Raw genomic sequence first — 16,064 nt, 5'->3', positions numbered from 1 at the left:
GACTCAATCTTGACCCAAAGTAAACACTCGCAGCCTGTAAATTGAAAAAGTTAATCCGCCACAAGTCCTTGATTAAATGGCCAGTGTGGTCCTGTTACGTAACACAGATGCTTTTAAATAAAGTGTGTCATTGAGACTAAACAGATATTTGCATCATTGTTTGAGCTCCATCCAGAGTGTCTCCATTGGGACAGATAAACACACATCGCTCAGCCTGAGGAGAGAGTGAGGATGTGCTGTTAGTGCAGACGGAGGGAGGAGGGGGGGAGAGAGAGAGAGAGAGAGAGAGAGATATGTGTGGAGGTGTTTTATCGTGAGGAGGTCATGTCTGTTGTGTTTCAAGGTCTCAGGGTTACTCAAACCTCAGGGTCAGAATGTGACGTCTAGTATTTACCTCATACATCTGCACATGGATCCACTCTAAATAAGCCCTCAGCTGGTAATTCATCCTCTCACTGTAAACATGAGATTCCTCGGTTGGTAACATCACTGAGAGTCGATTACATGAGGTCAGCGTTGATGAGAGCCACAGGTTCCCTCCGGGTATTTCCTTCTGTCGTGAACATCAGATCTGCAGATGTTTTACGGTTTCACATCTGCCAGTGCCAGGGCAGGTTTTCACTTTATGAGAGCGGCATTTCACTAGCATACAAGAAGCTTATATATGAACTATATGAATACAAATCTAACAGGGTTTGTGAGGTCAAAGTGACATTGACCTTTAACCTTTGAACACCCAAAGCTAATGTGTGGTCATGTGTAAGTCTAAGTGATAGTTTGTACCAAATTTGACGACATTCCCCCTCAGGGTTCTTGAGATATCATGTTCACAACAATGGCCCGGGTGGACGGATGAGAACCCGAAAACAATATAACGTTGCCCACGGGCGTCATAAAAACATTTAGTTTGATCTCATCTCATTATTATAAAAGATATTAAAAATAACTGGAACTTTAAAACAGAAGATCTCACCACTCAACAATCATCGAGGATCAACTGGAGTGAAAGAGTGATCATGTAGACAAAATATTTTGAGAGCGAGAGAGGCAGAAAGAGAAGGGGGGGGGGGGGTCAATGGCTCTTTTAAAACTACTGTTTCTTCCCTGAACACTCACTGCACAGTACAGACATTCTTGAGCAGACTGGAGGGAGTTGTGACCATATTAGGAACGTGTTACAAATCGTGTATGAGAGAATAAAATGCCATCGGTCCCGGCTGCAGGGCGCGGCTCCTCACATCCACACCGCTCTGCACCTCCGGCCTCGGATGGATGTGGGAGATCTGTCATGTCAACATATTTTTAAAGGAGAAATGCATGTTTTTGGTAGAGGTGACAGAAATGTGAGGATCAGTTCATGAAGTTTTGTACAGTTTAGATTCTTTACATAACAATGTAGAGATTGGTTGACATGTGTAAAGGCAGAGATACAAACCTGGCCCCTGAATGTGCCCAAAATAGTGAGGTTATTGTTCCTCATCTCGGTTACAATCACAACACTGGATTCGGTCGATCATGCAAACAAAAATACAAAAGGTTATGGACAACTCATTTATTGGACTGGTGCCTTAATGTGTTTTGTTCATTATCCAACAGTTTGGACTTTTAAGCTCTGGACCAAAAAGGTAATGAGTGTGTGAGCCTGATGCTAAATAAAAAACAGCTGTTGCAGTGATATGAGGATGTTAATGTGCTTTACACAGGTAGAAGTAGAGCTGTAAAACATGATACGTCAAGCCTGTGTGTCCAGTCCAGTACAGACACAAACACCATTAAAGAAGCGCCATCCCGGGTTGGGAAACTTTATTTAGAATCTTTATTTTCTGGGACTTCACCCTCTTGGCCACCAGGATGAGGTTAAATCTCTTCCACTGAAATATTTAGGAAGTTGTAATGATCTTTTACGTTTTGGGTTTCCTGCCATATTCTGAGGCTATGAAGATTATAAACCTGTTCTTCCTACAATAAATCATAAATCCCCCTTTCAAGTTGAATCATTTCTGGCACTAATCTTGTTTCACATGTCTTGTGGACGGGATGATCGCTGAATCTCGACATCTTCGTTCTTACACGACCGAGACATCCAATAAATAAAAAGAGGGAGAACAAAGTGAATGAGGAGGCCGTTACAGCGAGGGCTTTAATCAAAAGCACAGGCTTCTATTTATTGACCGTTGCACGCACATGAACAGTTGAGAGTATATTTATACAGATGCGTCAGTAGAGTCAGTACCTGCAGCACAGAAGGGAGAACTAGATGTCTTGCTCTTCTCTTGCACACACACATACACATACACACACACTCACACTTTGCAGTATCAAGACACAGCACAGCAGGGCCTCTTTGGGCTCCTACTTCATTTCCACTGGTCAAAGCCGGTCACCAGTCACCATTCAAAGAGCAGAGAGGGAAACACATTGGCAGAGCAGGAGGCAAATACCGAAACCTACGAGAGCTTTTGCAAACTTTGCACTTTTTTAATGTGTCATTTTAAAGAACAGTGGCACACAACTCTGTTTGTATATAATGTGACATTTGTTTCCCCACCGTCAAGTGGAGGATGAATGATTCATGCTCTGCAGAAGACATTTAAACAGCAGTTTGTTGCGAACACACATACAAAGTACCTGCGAGGTGTAAATGTGGGATGACAGAATGAAAGGTCTGCCACTACAGTGTGGACATGATTCTTCACAAAGGATTTATCAACGAACCGAAATGAATGTCTACTAAATACATTTCTTCACCGATCATTTAACAGACCGTGGCTCGTTTTTTCACAACCTTCCAAAACACAAGGTAAATAATAATAAAAAAAGCAGCTATAAGATCGAACAAACAAGGCAATAAAACATGAGTGCAAATTATTCAGCTTTTTTCCCCCCTCACATCATTGTTTCCCTTCAACAAAATAAAACTCCAAAATAACACAAATGAAAAGTATGAAGTGGAGGGAAGATTAAATAGTTTCCTGGACGTCAAACACTTTTAATTAGAAGTTCCTGCACAGCAGAAGATAACTGTAGAAGGAAAAGCGATATTTAGAAACGCCTGCTCTTCCTTCCACTTCTGTCTCATCCCCAAGATACAAACTGACACACAAACAAAATGGCCAAATTCTCCTTCCTCATCAATTCCTCTCATTTGAGTCGTCTATATCTCACACTCTCTTCTTCAACTCAACCCTCAAGCATACACCCGATTATTTTTTCTTTGGCTCACCAACCCGTTGTGTTCGACTGCGTCATCGAGTGTTTCCTGGCTTCTGTCCGCATCAACACAGTGTTGCCACGGTGACGTCCTATCAACGCTTCCTGTTGAACCCCCGTTAACAGCTGCTGTGCTCCACATCCCGGAGGAGACAACACACAACCTTCCATTCGACTCGTACACGCACCAAAATAAACCCCCGAGAGCGTGCGAAAGACTGGAGTAAGACAATAAGTTAAATGTAACACGTGCATCTTTGAGAAACATGTTTAAGAAGTGAATATATTTATGACTTGAAGCACGTTAATGCTATTTAACTTCCTGTTTCAATATCAAGCCATGAATCCTAAAGGACGGCAGAGAAAAACCTCCATCATATCAACAAATACAGTTGAACTGTTCATGGAAAGAACTCCCACATAAATATCATAAAGAATTCACCGCATCCAGCTTCATATATGCAAATACTTGTTATTTTTTAGTCACATGTGCTTGGAAAATGTATATCTTTGGGCTTTGTTCAGTATTTTTTTGACATTTATAGGCAAAACAATGATCAATCAATCAAAAGTAACGATGAATCAACATTGAAAAATAACGATTAGCTGCAGCCCCAATTAAATCAGACACAGACACAATCAATTCTTTGATTTACCAAAGTTATAGTTACAAAACACCAACTTTCTTTACTGTCAAATTCACATAACTATCTTTGTTATTTAATGAGAAAATTGGATTCAAAGTCTTGACAACGATTATAAAAATGTGCATGAAAGCCAAATATGACTATGAAAAAAGGGATTCGGATTAAAATACATAAGCTCTGTTGCCAAAAAAATATAAAACACTTGATAACATCAACTGCATTTTGATTTTCACAAAAAGTGGAAATGCAGGAGGCGGATGGCACTAAGCTTTCTTCATTTGGATCTCACAGCAGCCCTTCGTTCAGTTGGGAGCGGCATCAGCTTCTAAAATAAGGTGTAAAGTCCATCTCTATGTCACAGTCAAAGGTCATTGGGAGAGATCCACGACTTTCACTGCCAGGTCACAACGCATCTGTGGCCTCACATCGCTACACACTACTCACACGCAAATAACACAAACCGACAGCCCCAACACCTGCTGAGTATATTGCTACCTTATGGACAGAGGTGTCTGCTTAGTTTTTTGGGTTTTTCTCTTTTTTTTTTTACAAAGGAAAACTTCGACCGTGTGACCGACCCATCCTCAGACAGCTCTGACTCCCAGGGCTGATCCAGAGTGGGTCGCCGGGCGTAACACTACGACTCCCAGGCACTTGATTATAACCAAATGTACAGTGAAGTTGTCCACTGGGTCAGCATGTCTCTGGCGCACAGAGAGAGAAGGCAGCAACATTCAAGGTCAGACCCGGAAACACAAAAGCCCTCAAGCTCACAAACAAAGAAAACAACGAGCATCCTCTGCATGCATATCAAAGATATAGTGATATACTGTACGTCGACAAATTAGATAGCGGTTGGTACTTGCGTTTACACACAAACACATGCTGCTGGACCTTTGTGCGATGCTACAGTCAAGGTAACTAGCACACAAGTTGAAGCCAACCTGAGAGAAAATATATTTCTGGAAATGGTTGGAAATGAGAAGAATGAGAATGAGGTAGAGACAGTGATTTGCCAAAAGAAGGAGTGAGGAAATGGAGCAGTGAGGAAAAGAAAGAGGCAAGAGGAATGAGAAACGGTGCCGGAGCAAAAGAGAATTCAGAGGCAGAACGACAGGTACTGGTCTTTTGCTCGGTGGCTCAGGTCAGTGTCAGTGGGACGGTTGTCTGCGTCTGCGCTGACAGACTGACTGCTTCACATCTGCAGGCGGAGTCGGGGGTCTGTGAAGGGCGGCTCCGAGTCATCCATGGGCAGCACCAGGCGCGTGCCCCTCATCACCAGCTCGTGGTCTCCGTATGTCAACTCTCTGTCCAAGTCGTCAGAGGTGACGCCGGCAAAGGCCAGGCCGCCGCTGGTGTGGGCCCCGGAGGCGTCGGTGCTGACCGTGATGTCTCCGTAGGTCAGGTTGATGTCGCCGTCGGTCAGGATGAGGTCAGAGTCGTCATCCTTCAACTGGCATTCATTCTGGGGGAAGACGTTAGACGTTAACTTCACAGAAACTCAAATTAAGACGAGGGCGAAACATTTAAATGATCGTTTCCTCATCTGCCGGTAAAACAAAACCTCTCCAGCTGAGCCTCTGCACCTCATGGTTTATCTAAATAGCTGTTTTCCATTCAGGTAATACAGGATAAAACTCGCACAAATACAGTTTGGCTCCTGTATGAGCCGGTGTCTGACCTCGAAGGCCTGGGGGCTGGTGAGGAAGCGGGCGAAGGGGGCGCAGCAGGGGGGCAGCGTGGCGGTGAGGGGGGGGCCGCTGTGAGTCAGGATGGGCTTCAGGTAGCTGCAGAGGGGGCTCGGGTCAAGGAAGGTTAACATAGAGGAATGTGCACTGAGAGACAGAGGTTAGACAAAATGAAACATGAGAGATTCATGAATGATGAGTCGGACATGTTCAGTTTGAAAAGAACAACAACAGAATAAATTTGATCAATTAAGTAAATCAACATAATGAATTTAATACTGCGTCATCAATTAAAATACTGCGTCATCAGTCTGTACGAGGGACTCCCCCTGCTGGCTAACACTGTGAACTACATTAGTCTCCACCCAGCTACAATAGCTGCCACTAACAGAAAATAGCTGTCAGCTCAAATTGCAGAGGAAAATAAACAGTAATGCTTATGTCTAACACTAAAATGCTAAGCAACTTATATTTATTACTTCTTTGCACTGCTTTTACTGCTCTACTTATACAGTGTAAACACACAGAGCCGCTGATTTGCATACACCACAGTCATTGTGCATTCACTTCCCATTTGTCACTCTTTGTGTATATTGTGGATTGTTCTACTCTTAACTCTGTGTTAAGAATAGAATAATGATGTATGATGTTTAGTATGTAAGTACATTGAAAGTGATGCTAAACAGGAGTCAAATTCCCTGTATGTCCACACATCCGTGGCCAATGGAGCTGATTATGTTTCTAAATCTTAATTTTAGCTTTTATATACAGGTTTTAATACTGATTTAAATATATTTTTAAACGTTATAACCAGTTAAAGCATTCTATTTTTCTGTTGACGATTTTTGTATGTTTTGTGTACTTTTATGTTGAATATATTTCATTATTTTAAGTCAGAGGTTTATCATCCTTTAAAGGGTTGCCATTTATGTGTCTGGCTCTCAGATAACTGACAAAAAAAGAACTAATTCAAATCCCCCGAGCACTTAAAAAACTAAAAAGTTTTTTTTTCTGCTTGACTCATTTCTCACTAAAGGATACTTGTGGTCAAAGTTGTACCAAATCCTGAATAGATAAGCACTCTCTAGTTTGGTGCTTCTTCTCTCTGGTCCCTCGGCGACGCTCATCTAAAATAAACGAAAACAATAGATGAAGTTTTAGGCATTTTCTTGTCATCATAATACGTATCAGCATCTCAGAATAGTGATGCGTCTATCACAAGAGACTGACTCACAGGGTTATCTTGATCAGAGTCCACGCCCACTCTGTAAACAAACAAAACAGGGAAACACATGTAAAAAATTTTGAGTTGCAGCTGTCAGAGCATGATGGTGTTGAGAAGCATGTTTCCCCCGTTTAACGAGTTCCTGAGCAGAGACGCCTATCGAGGAGACGTACAGATTATAGAAACCTTCAGGCATTAGCCAGAGCAGAGCCAAAGGTTACACTCAGTTCTTAATTCCTGGAGTTTGAAACTGATGGGAGAAAAGTTTGCACAACCAGAGACAATTCACTTATCTCAGTTGACTTCTGTAAACTCAGTATTCACCCTCCTCTGTTATAAACAAATACTAAGTGTAAATCCAGGGCTGGATGTGAGCAAGGTGAGGCCTACCGTATGCGCTGGCAGGACAACATCTGGGTGGTGCCGCCTCCACAGACCCACACGGTGAAGAAGACCACGAGCAGAGTTGTGGAGAACATCATCTGACGGGCGTACGTGGCCGTGTCCCTGATGGACAGGGCGAAGGTCATCGCACCTCGCAGTCCTGACGAGCACAGCACAGATGATTGTTATGAACCCACATCAAGCATGTGTGTTTACTACACAAGACAAACCTCTGTTCACAAGCCGGTGTTGTCTCGGCATACAGCAAGAAACTAGAGAAGCTCCCGGTGGATCCACAGGGTGCAGATACCTTAGACTCTAAATTCAAGTCTTATTTTGTACTCAGGTTTTTACAGAGCTTACCCTGTGCATGAGGAACATCTTGTACCTGTTTTCCACTAACCTGCGAACATCATCATGTGCTGAAAGTTGGACCGGATCTTGTTGCGTCGCCCCAGATTAAGAAGGAATGAGAGAGGGTAGATGTTAGCGGCTCTTCCCAGGAACACTGCCAGCTGGGAGGGGAAGAGGTTAAGGAGAGGACACCAACACAAAACAAAGCCGAGCGCGAGTTAATTCTGTTCCAAGCTTATTTACTGACCCCCTCAAATCAATTACTATTTGCATGTTTCTGGTTGATTATAAAACCCTGGGAAGTTTTTCTAGTCCGATACTGACGTGACTGAAAACGCGGTGACTAAAAAGAGGGTCATCTGGTGTTTTCTTCACAAGATTTAGTCGTTTCAGACGCAAAAGATACAAAAGCTCCTACGATGAACATGGGATTAAAGACGTGGCTCTGGAAGGTGAACAGGGTCAGACCCATGTAGGAGAAAATGAAGTTCTCAGCCAGGAAGTTCAGCACCTCAAACAGCTGCAACACACAAGAGACAACATCAGACGACATTAGATGACAGAGGATTTAGTGGGTGTGCAACCTGTAAACATGGTTACACAAATTCCAACAGCTAAATACACTTTGCTGGCACTGCTTTGAATACAAACTTTAAAATGAAGTCATCTTAATTCTATGAAAGAGAGTTATGGCCACAATGAGGAAAAACTAATTCTGAGATTTTTTGAATAATGTCTTGATATAATGAGAATATAGAAAAAATATGTATATTTTGTAGGAAATAAGCAGCAAAGAGGACTTGTGCTCACTTCAGAGCCAAAATCTTCATCTAATCTCAGTGTTTCTTAAGAAACTGTGAACTGTGTATAGCACACAGATTCCACCAATGTTAACTCGCCCTTTCTAAACTTTCTAAATAAATGCACAAAAAAAAACTCAATATTTGAAGCATGTTGAAAAGGACCAGAATAAGCAGTGGTGCTAATGAGGTCCAGGTCTGACCTGTTTGGTCCGGTCCTGGGACTCGGGGGACAGGTTGTTGAAGGTGTAGTGGGCCTGAGTGATTCCACAGAACAGCACAGCCACCACGCCTGCAAACACATCAGCAGGGAGAGCACATGGTTTCCAGTTGGAATACTCACTATATTCCAGTTACTGTGTATGTGTGTGTGTGTGTGTGTGTGTGTTTGTGTGTGTCTTACCTGTGAAGCCACAGGCCTCAGCCAACAGGAACGTGCTCCATGACATGAGGAAGAACAGAGCCGTCTCCAGCAGTGGGAAATCTCTCAGCTTAGTGAACTTGGTCACGTACAGACGAGAGTCAAGAAGTTGAACAGGACACTCAGACGATGAAACATGGAACTTCATTAGAACTCAATACAGTGGATATAAGGTTTTTCCACCAGATAAAATAACAAAATATCTGCCAATGCAATGAGAGGATATTATTTGAGTCTTTCAATGGAACAATGGTTTATATTTTAAATGCTGTAGCTTGTTAGTTAGTTGGTGTATTTGTTTGCATGATTATGCAAAAACTACTTAGACAATTTTCACCAGACCTGCCGAAGGGATTAGGCCTGGAAACTAAACTTTCTTTAATTAACTAAATTAAATAATCTAGATTAACGGACCTCTTCCTTTTTCCTTTCATATTTCTAAAACTAATAAATCATGGGGTTTATCTTAGGGTTGCTCCACCTTCGTGGGGGATATGCCTTCTACTGTGTGACATGTTAGTTTTTTCTCCATTATTATAAAAACAAGGCCAAACCCCTAAGTATCAATTAAAATATTCTATTATAATATATTATTTCATGTTATATTTTAAACTAAACTAAACTTGTCTTGTATCCATAAATAATAACACAAAAAAGATATGAGAGCAGTGACGACTCCGGTGGCCACCCCCAGAGCGAAAGAGCCGCTGAAGACTCCGAGGAAAACCCCAAAGGATTTCAGTATCGCCACGATATCGAAGGTGTGCGTGTTGTCTCCCTCTGGCTGGTACGCTACTATAGACCTGGCGTTACACAAAGACACAACCGTTTAATGGAAACATCTTATGCAAAGTGTAAGTACATCTAAGACAAATAACCATCAGTGATGGTTCATATCATTTCCCAAGTTGAAGCCTAAATACAGAAAGTGAAAAGAGGTCATGAGGTTGAAATAAAAGAGTATTTCATTAATTCAGTGTTGATACTCAACTTAGTTTTGATTAGAACTGAATGCTTTAGAAAAAGATTTACAGATATGAAATGTGTCTCCAGTTAATACGCATGTAAATTTCCACTGAGGTCAATAGAGGACAACAAATACTGAATGTAATGGTGCAGTTAAGGTTTAATGTGCTGCCACTATCACAATAGCTAACAACGATTAGATAAGAGGGATATAGATTTTATCATTAGGTGCTGTTAAATACACAGTTTTTCATGATAGAAAACAAACACGGGGAGAAAAAGAAACGACGGAGCTTTTTCATTCCTCTGAGGATTTAGATAAAGAATCTGCTTTGGAAATCATGTGGACGGAAAAATTCCAGAGAACTGGCAACGCCACAAACTCAATGAGAAAGAATCTGTGTCACAGCAGCCTACAGAATTTTGTTTTTGATTAGAGAAGATGAGCCGAGTCACTTTATACTTTCCGTTTTTCTATAATTTGTGTGAGTCTCAGTCAAGTATCAACACTGAAAAATCCCAGTTAAAACATACTGGCAAGAAAAAGTACCACACATCTCATCGGACTTTGCTCAAATAGCTTTAGAAACGGGGTTTGAAAGTGGAGTGTGCCACGAGAGGGGACGCCATCGCAGCAGAGGATTTTAATATTGTGCCGTGTCATTTTCAATACAATAAAAAAAAAGATATTTAAACTTTTGTATTGATAAAATGGAATCAACGTGGCACACATCACTTCCAAATAATAGTTTCCAATAGTACTTGAACCAGGTCTGCCAGTAGCAGACCATATTCACCCTCTGCCTTCACAGCCCCCACACTTGAAAAACAAATCATCAGGCATTTTGTCTGTAAACACTCGCGGCTTCGTGCCCTCGTCTTGACCTCTGTATACACAGTAAGTCTGAATATAATTGGAATGTGTTCTTAGCTGGAATAAATTAATAAGTAATGAAATGTTCCGCGTCTACAGTGGATTCAGCCAGAGTGTAGAAACAAATGACCGATGATTTGTCATGTCGCTCCCAAGGCACCGCCAAGGCCCACAATGCCATGCTCTACTTAGTACACCCGTTCAATGGGCTGGTCCGACTCTCTCCACGGGGCCCGGCCCCTCCGCTGTGCCTGCCTTTAGAATTTATAATCCTGTGGAAATAATTCAATGTAAAGCAGGAGAACAACTAGCTCAGGTACCACCTCAGGTTTAGCATCACATCGATGAGAAGCTGATATTAGTCCAAGGTCACTAATAATTAATGAAATTAATGATATTAAAAATGCATGACTCACACTTCCATTATTTCTGTTAAAAAAGCAGTGAGTTAGCATCAGCAGCCGTGCGAACACTCAGACGCAGATTCAACGACTGTGCGAGATGTGGAACAGACGGACGACTTACGAGGACAGAACCAAGGCCACGGCGTCGTTGAGCACGCTCTCTCCAAACAGCAGCGCGTACAGATCCACGTCCACATGCAGCTCGTTGAAGATGGCCAGGACCGTCACTGAGAAACAACGAGAAACCTCCATCAATCCTTCTCCACATTAGAAATAACCAAGATAATGATACACATCAGCAAGCAAGTGGGTCCAGAGCTTCAGGAGCCATGCTCCCAATCTATAATGGTTTATTCTTTATTACATTTTAATCCGTTTTTTTATATTATAGCACTTACAGTTGTCTTTTTGTCATATTCTAATAATAGAAATAACATTAAAAGGTGCACCATTTTGGAAGTTAATACTTAAGAAATTAAATTACTTTACTGTTTTGTGTGAAAATCTGAAAAAAATGCAATTTGGAGCTTTGATATTTGCATTAATGTATGATAGAAATAGTTTTTGTTTGTTTTTATATCGAGCTTTTCTAGTCTTAATGACTCAAAGCTCTTTACAGTACAGTTTTACATTCACACACACATTCAAACAGTGCATCTATTAGAAGCACTTTTTTCTATGAGGGGCAAGCATCTTGCCCAAGGACAATTCGGCATTCAGATGGGGAAGACGGGATCGAACTGCCGACTTTCAGGTTGGAGGACGACCGCTCTACCCCTCAGCCACAGCCGCCCCAATATCAAGTAATTTTTTTAACTGATCTGCACCAGTTATATTTCTCATTATCGTATATTATCTTTAGTTTTATGATGAAATGGTTTCGGCCGTTCCCTGTTGGCGAGAACCTGTCCCACGAGCTTTCAACAACTTGTAAGCAGGAGACACAATGAAGGCTGAAGACCACCACACGTACCGGGGTCTGTGGCCGAGACGATGGCTCCAAAGAAAAGACAATCGGTGAAGAAGAAGTCTCCGTCCAGCTGCCCCACCTGCTTCATCAGCGTCACACAGCCGTACATCATCAACCTGACAGAGGAACAGACGCTCATTTTGCAATAAGTCACAAACAAAACTGACTTAAATGGCACTGACAACTGAATTATGTAAAAAGTATCTTGTGCATATCTGCAGTGCATATACTCCAATATAAAGTTGAACATATGAGATCAGAAGAATTTTTGTATCAGTGTTTTCCTTTTTAGAAAACTAATATTCTTACCCGATAACGAAACAGGAAATAACCGTCCCCAGAAAGGCATAAGCGAGAATGGATCCCATGTTACGGAAAAAATGTCTCTGAAAAACAAAACAATTTAACACATCAACACTCTAAATACATCAAATACTTTGGTCTCTGAAGACGAGAAGGAACAAGTGGATTTCATAATGAAAGGAGAACATTGTTTGAGTCAAACATGTTTTAAAAAGGTTCAATTTGTAATTGTCAAAGTATTTTTAATAAAGCAATAGAAAATGTGTTCAAAATACTACTGCACTGTAAATACTACTGTAATTTCACTGTACTATAAACACTACTGTAATACTACTGTACCCTTTTCAAGCTGTAGCCAGCATGGAAGATGATCGGCGGTAGAAGAATGTTGAAGAACACTTCAGGGTCAAAGGTCACCTGAGTCACAAACAAAAACAATTATCATGAATTATTGTGTAATAACATCATGTCACATTTATGAATCACTACAATAAGGAAGGACACTTAAAAACTTTAAAGTTACAGTTGTTTTCCTGGAAACTTCGAGGCTGCTGTATTATTGAAGAAGCTTCCTGACCGTACATTGTAAAATGACAACATTGTAAAATGATGAATTAAGAACAGGGGACGGCTTTTATAGTGAGAGGGCTGCCACAGAAGTTATTTATTCATTTTGGAGAATCGAGAACTCAGGCTGCAATACTAGACACAAAACTATGAAGTCAGGACGAGAAAAAGTGCCGTCCAGAAATGCTTGTTTTGACTGATCAGCTGTTTAAAAACCTAGAAAGTTCTGTGAAACATTATACGGGACAAATAACAACAACTTCTGAACATTTGAACTAAAGCTAAAATCCGCAAAACTTTTGATTAAGAATAAATTACCGTCGAACCACTGCTCATTCATTTTATGCCAATCGTCTCATCATTCAATCATTACAGGAACATCACAATACATTCATAAGATTGGCCGTGATCAATACAACTGCTCTAGATGAGACAAATGTCTGAGTGACATTCACACCGTACCTTTCGCAGCATCTCATTATCTTGCACGTCGTCCACCTCGTTGGGACTGATCTCCCCTTTCAGAGTGTACTCGTAGAATTTGCCGCTGACGTTGATGAGCAGGGTGGCGGGACTGGCGTTCACGTTGCAGCTCAGCGTGACGTTGCTGATGTCCCGAGGAACGTGGATGCCGTAACGTAAGACCACGCCAACGAGCACGCCTGACGGGAGTGTTGGAAAAGAGCCGAGACAAAAAGGCGACAGAGGCGATTAACGAGCAGATTCAATGAACCGATGTCACCCTCTGAATCGTAGAACTCCAGAAGTAAGAAGTAGCAGAGCATTAAAATACCCACAGAAAGTATTTGTACCTCGAAGTCAAATCCAAACACAGTATTTAAATAAGGGCTGGGCAGTAAAACAATGTCAAAAATTAGCGCAAAATGATGATCGTTATAGAAATATCATAAAGTTTAAAAATAAATACCGATATATTTGTTATTCATTGAACAGTGAGGAGGTATAAGACAATTGATCAGTCTCGGTTAACGCATTCCTTCGGATGGCCTATTCCTGAATTTACTTGGGGTGCTGGGTTATTATTGGTCCTTCATTTCTATTATTAATATAACCATTATTATTTATGTGCTTCTTTCTGTATTTAAACCATCCATCTTTGTCCTACAGCTCTTTATACTTTGTGCTAAAAAGTGCTCTGTATATTAATATATTATTATTACCTTAGATTTGTAAAATGTTTTGTTGTTTATCAAGTGTCATTTTCTGCTCATAAAGAAGAGTTTAAAACTACAACCTTCACAAATCAGTCTTTACACTTTAAAGACAATTTAAATGTGACATTTATTGTGATATTTATTGATGCTGTGATCAATTTTAATATCCTAATTTGAATAGATGTGCTTAGTGTCTTTCCAACTCGGGTGCAGGAAAGGTTCAGGAAACAGGACAGATTATTTGGTCTGTTTACTCTCAAGTTTCATGAGTAGTTCTCTCTGGATAAGCTGTGTGTCATTCTCAAGACCAGGCCGAGTGCAGAGGTGGTGTTTGTGTAACCAAGCTTGGTTAGCCTGAAGCGTCTCTCAGGACCGGCCTTGTGTGTGCATTTCCTTAAAATGAAATGTGCTGCAGCTCAGTAAACAGGATCGTGATCGAGCTGACAGTGGATCACGATGGTGGATCCTGATCCTGGTGGTGGATCAACACAACGGATTGAGGATCATGGTGGATCCTGATCGTGTTGGCAGACTGGTTGACAGACGCCATTACTGACAGTACCTCCTCAATTAATTTGTCACTGCTGCACCCTTTATCTCTCGCATACATTTTGTGTTGGTACAAATAACATTGACAGTCTTTTCCATTATATTACAAACTGTTTCTTCTAACCAATGTAAATCCTTTTTTTTACTGATCTATTGCAATTCTGTCTGTCCTGGGAGAGGGATCCCTCACATGTGCCTCTCTTTGAGGCTTCTACGTTTTCTCCCCCTGATAATATGGATGTTTTGATGGTTGTTCCTGCCTCTTGTTGAGGGTTAAGAACCTATGATGTCGCACCTTGTTGAGCCCTATGAGACAAATTGTGATTTGGGAATATGGGCTACACAAATAAAATGTGATTGATTGATAAATAACACGGAATCACTTTCAGATCGGATCTCCAACAACAAAGCAAGAGTCTCTCTCTCTCCCTCTCTCTCTCTCTCATCACTCCATCACTGTCTCTCACCATAGATCATCGCCAGTCCGGTCTCGTGCAGGAACCTGAAGCGCCGGTGCTTGAACAGCCATATGGTGAGGATGGTGAGGGTGAGGAGCAGGATGAAGATGAGCAGGTCGGCGCTGTCCTGCCGGTGGCTCTCCTCCGCCTGCTTCTCCGTGACGATGTTCTCCATGGCGCTGTCGGAGGAGGATGCTCGACACACACAGATGCTCACGGACACACTCACCAGCACCAGCAGCCACAGCGTCCGCGTCGCCCTCCTCGCTCCGCTGACAGTCACTCTACCCAACATGTCGCCCGCTCTCTGCTCCAACGCTGGGACGTCGCCGTGGGATTAAAAACAGGAGGGAAACTTGGTGCAGATGTGGAGCCACGACCAGGAGCTGGCTGGAGGAGTCGGGCAGCGGAAAGACGACAGCAACACACAGATCGACCCCGGCCCGGAAGTGAAAGCCAGCGCTCCCGAGAAAGTGTTCAGTGTTTATTTCAAAGGTAAAAGCAGGATAACAGGATGTTGTTAGTTTAAATCCACATTAAGTGTTAATAATAGCGCAGATCATTGTGTTGTGATGTATGTGACTCATAAGTGGTCGAGAGAATAGATGTTATCGTTTTTCCTGGTGTATTTCAACAGGTTATGATACTAGATGTAAAAGGGTGGCTTTTATTGTGAAATGTACCATTCTCATTCTTTAGAACAGGAAGTGACATACATAAATAAACATATATTTGTTATTTATGTTATAAATTGAACATCTTGGCTCTTATGTGATATCACAGATTAGTGATTAGTAAACAGCCATACAAAAAAGATCTCAAGGCCCTTTTTTGTTTTTACAACGTAAAGTAATTCTTAAAGGAAATATAAATCATAGCAATAATACAAACAGCTAAATAAAAGTTAAATATGTATAGTCACCTATTACCTTGTATTATATTTAGTGCAAAAAGCCTCATGTTATAGATTAAAGATTGACGTGAAGTTGATGTGACGTTCAAATTCATCGGAAAAATGTTTTATCTAAGGGGAAGTAATAAACATCAGGTAACTTTGGTTCTGGATCAG

General features: G+C 41.5%; 1 protein-coding gene across 1 annotated transcript; it reads right to left on the bottom strand.

Moving 5' to 3' along the window:
- Positions 1-2,115: 2,115 nt before the first annotated feature.
- Positions 2,116-15,450, bottom strand: slc9a6a (solute carrier family 9 member A6a). The gene is made up of 16 exons (XM_062393845.1): positions 15,005-15,450; positions 13,276-13,475; positions 12,586-12,663; positions 12,253-12,329; positions 11,947-12,059; positions 11,095-11,200; positions 9,392-9,532; positions 8,712-8,818; positions 8,512-8,600; positions 7,915-8,028; positions 7,558-7,669; positions 7,161-7,314; positions 6,780-6,810; positions 6,587-6,672; positions 5,539-5,644; positions 2,116-5,322 (listed from the first exon to the last, which is right to left on the bottom strand). Exons 1-16 carry the CDS (start codon positions 15,288-15,290, stop codon positions 5,053-5,055), a joined length of 2,070 nt encoding a protein of 689 aa, XP_062249829.1. The 5' UTR covers positions 15,291-15,450; the 3' UTR covers positions 2,116-5,052.
- Between the last annotated feature and the right edge of the window lie 614 nt (positions 15,451-16,064).

The sequence above is a fragment of the Platichthys flesus genome, chromosome 8 (genome assembly GCF_949316205.1).
Source record: "Platichthys flesus chromosome 8, fPlaFle2.1, whole genome shotgun sequence".
Classification (NCBI taxonomy): Eukaryota; Metazoa; Chordata; class Actinopteri; order Pleuronectiformes; family Pleuronectidae; genus Platichthys; species Platichthys flesus.
This window is presented reverse-complemented; position numbering and strand designations above follow the sequence as displayed.

Excerpts from the sequence above, each read along its gene's own strand:
- slc9a6a (XM_062393845.1), bottom strand. The coding sequence starts at position 15,290 with ATGTTGGGTAGAGTGACTGTCAGCGGAGCGAGGAGGGCGACGCGGACG. Across the intron at positions 13,476-15,004 it reads CGGACTGGCGATGATCTATG|GCGTGCTCGTTGGCGTGGTC; the intron begins GTGAGAGACAGT and ends CACTCCCGTCAG. Across the intron at positions 12,664-13,275 it reads ATAATGAGATGCTGCGAAAG|GTGACCTTTGACCCTGAAGT; the intron begins GTACGGTGTGAA and ends TTTGTGACTCAG.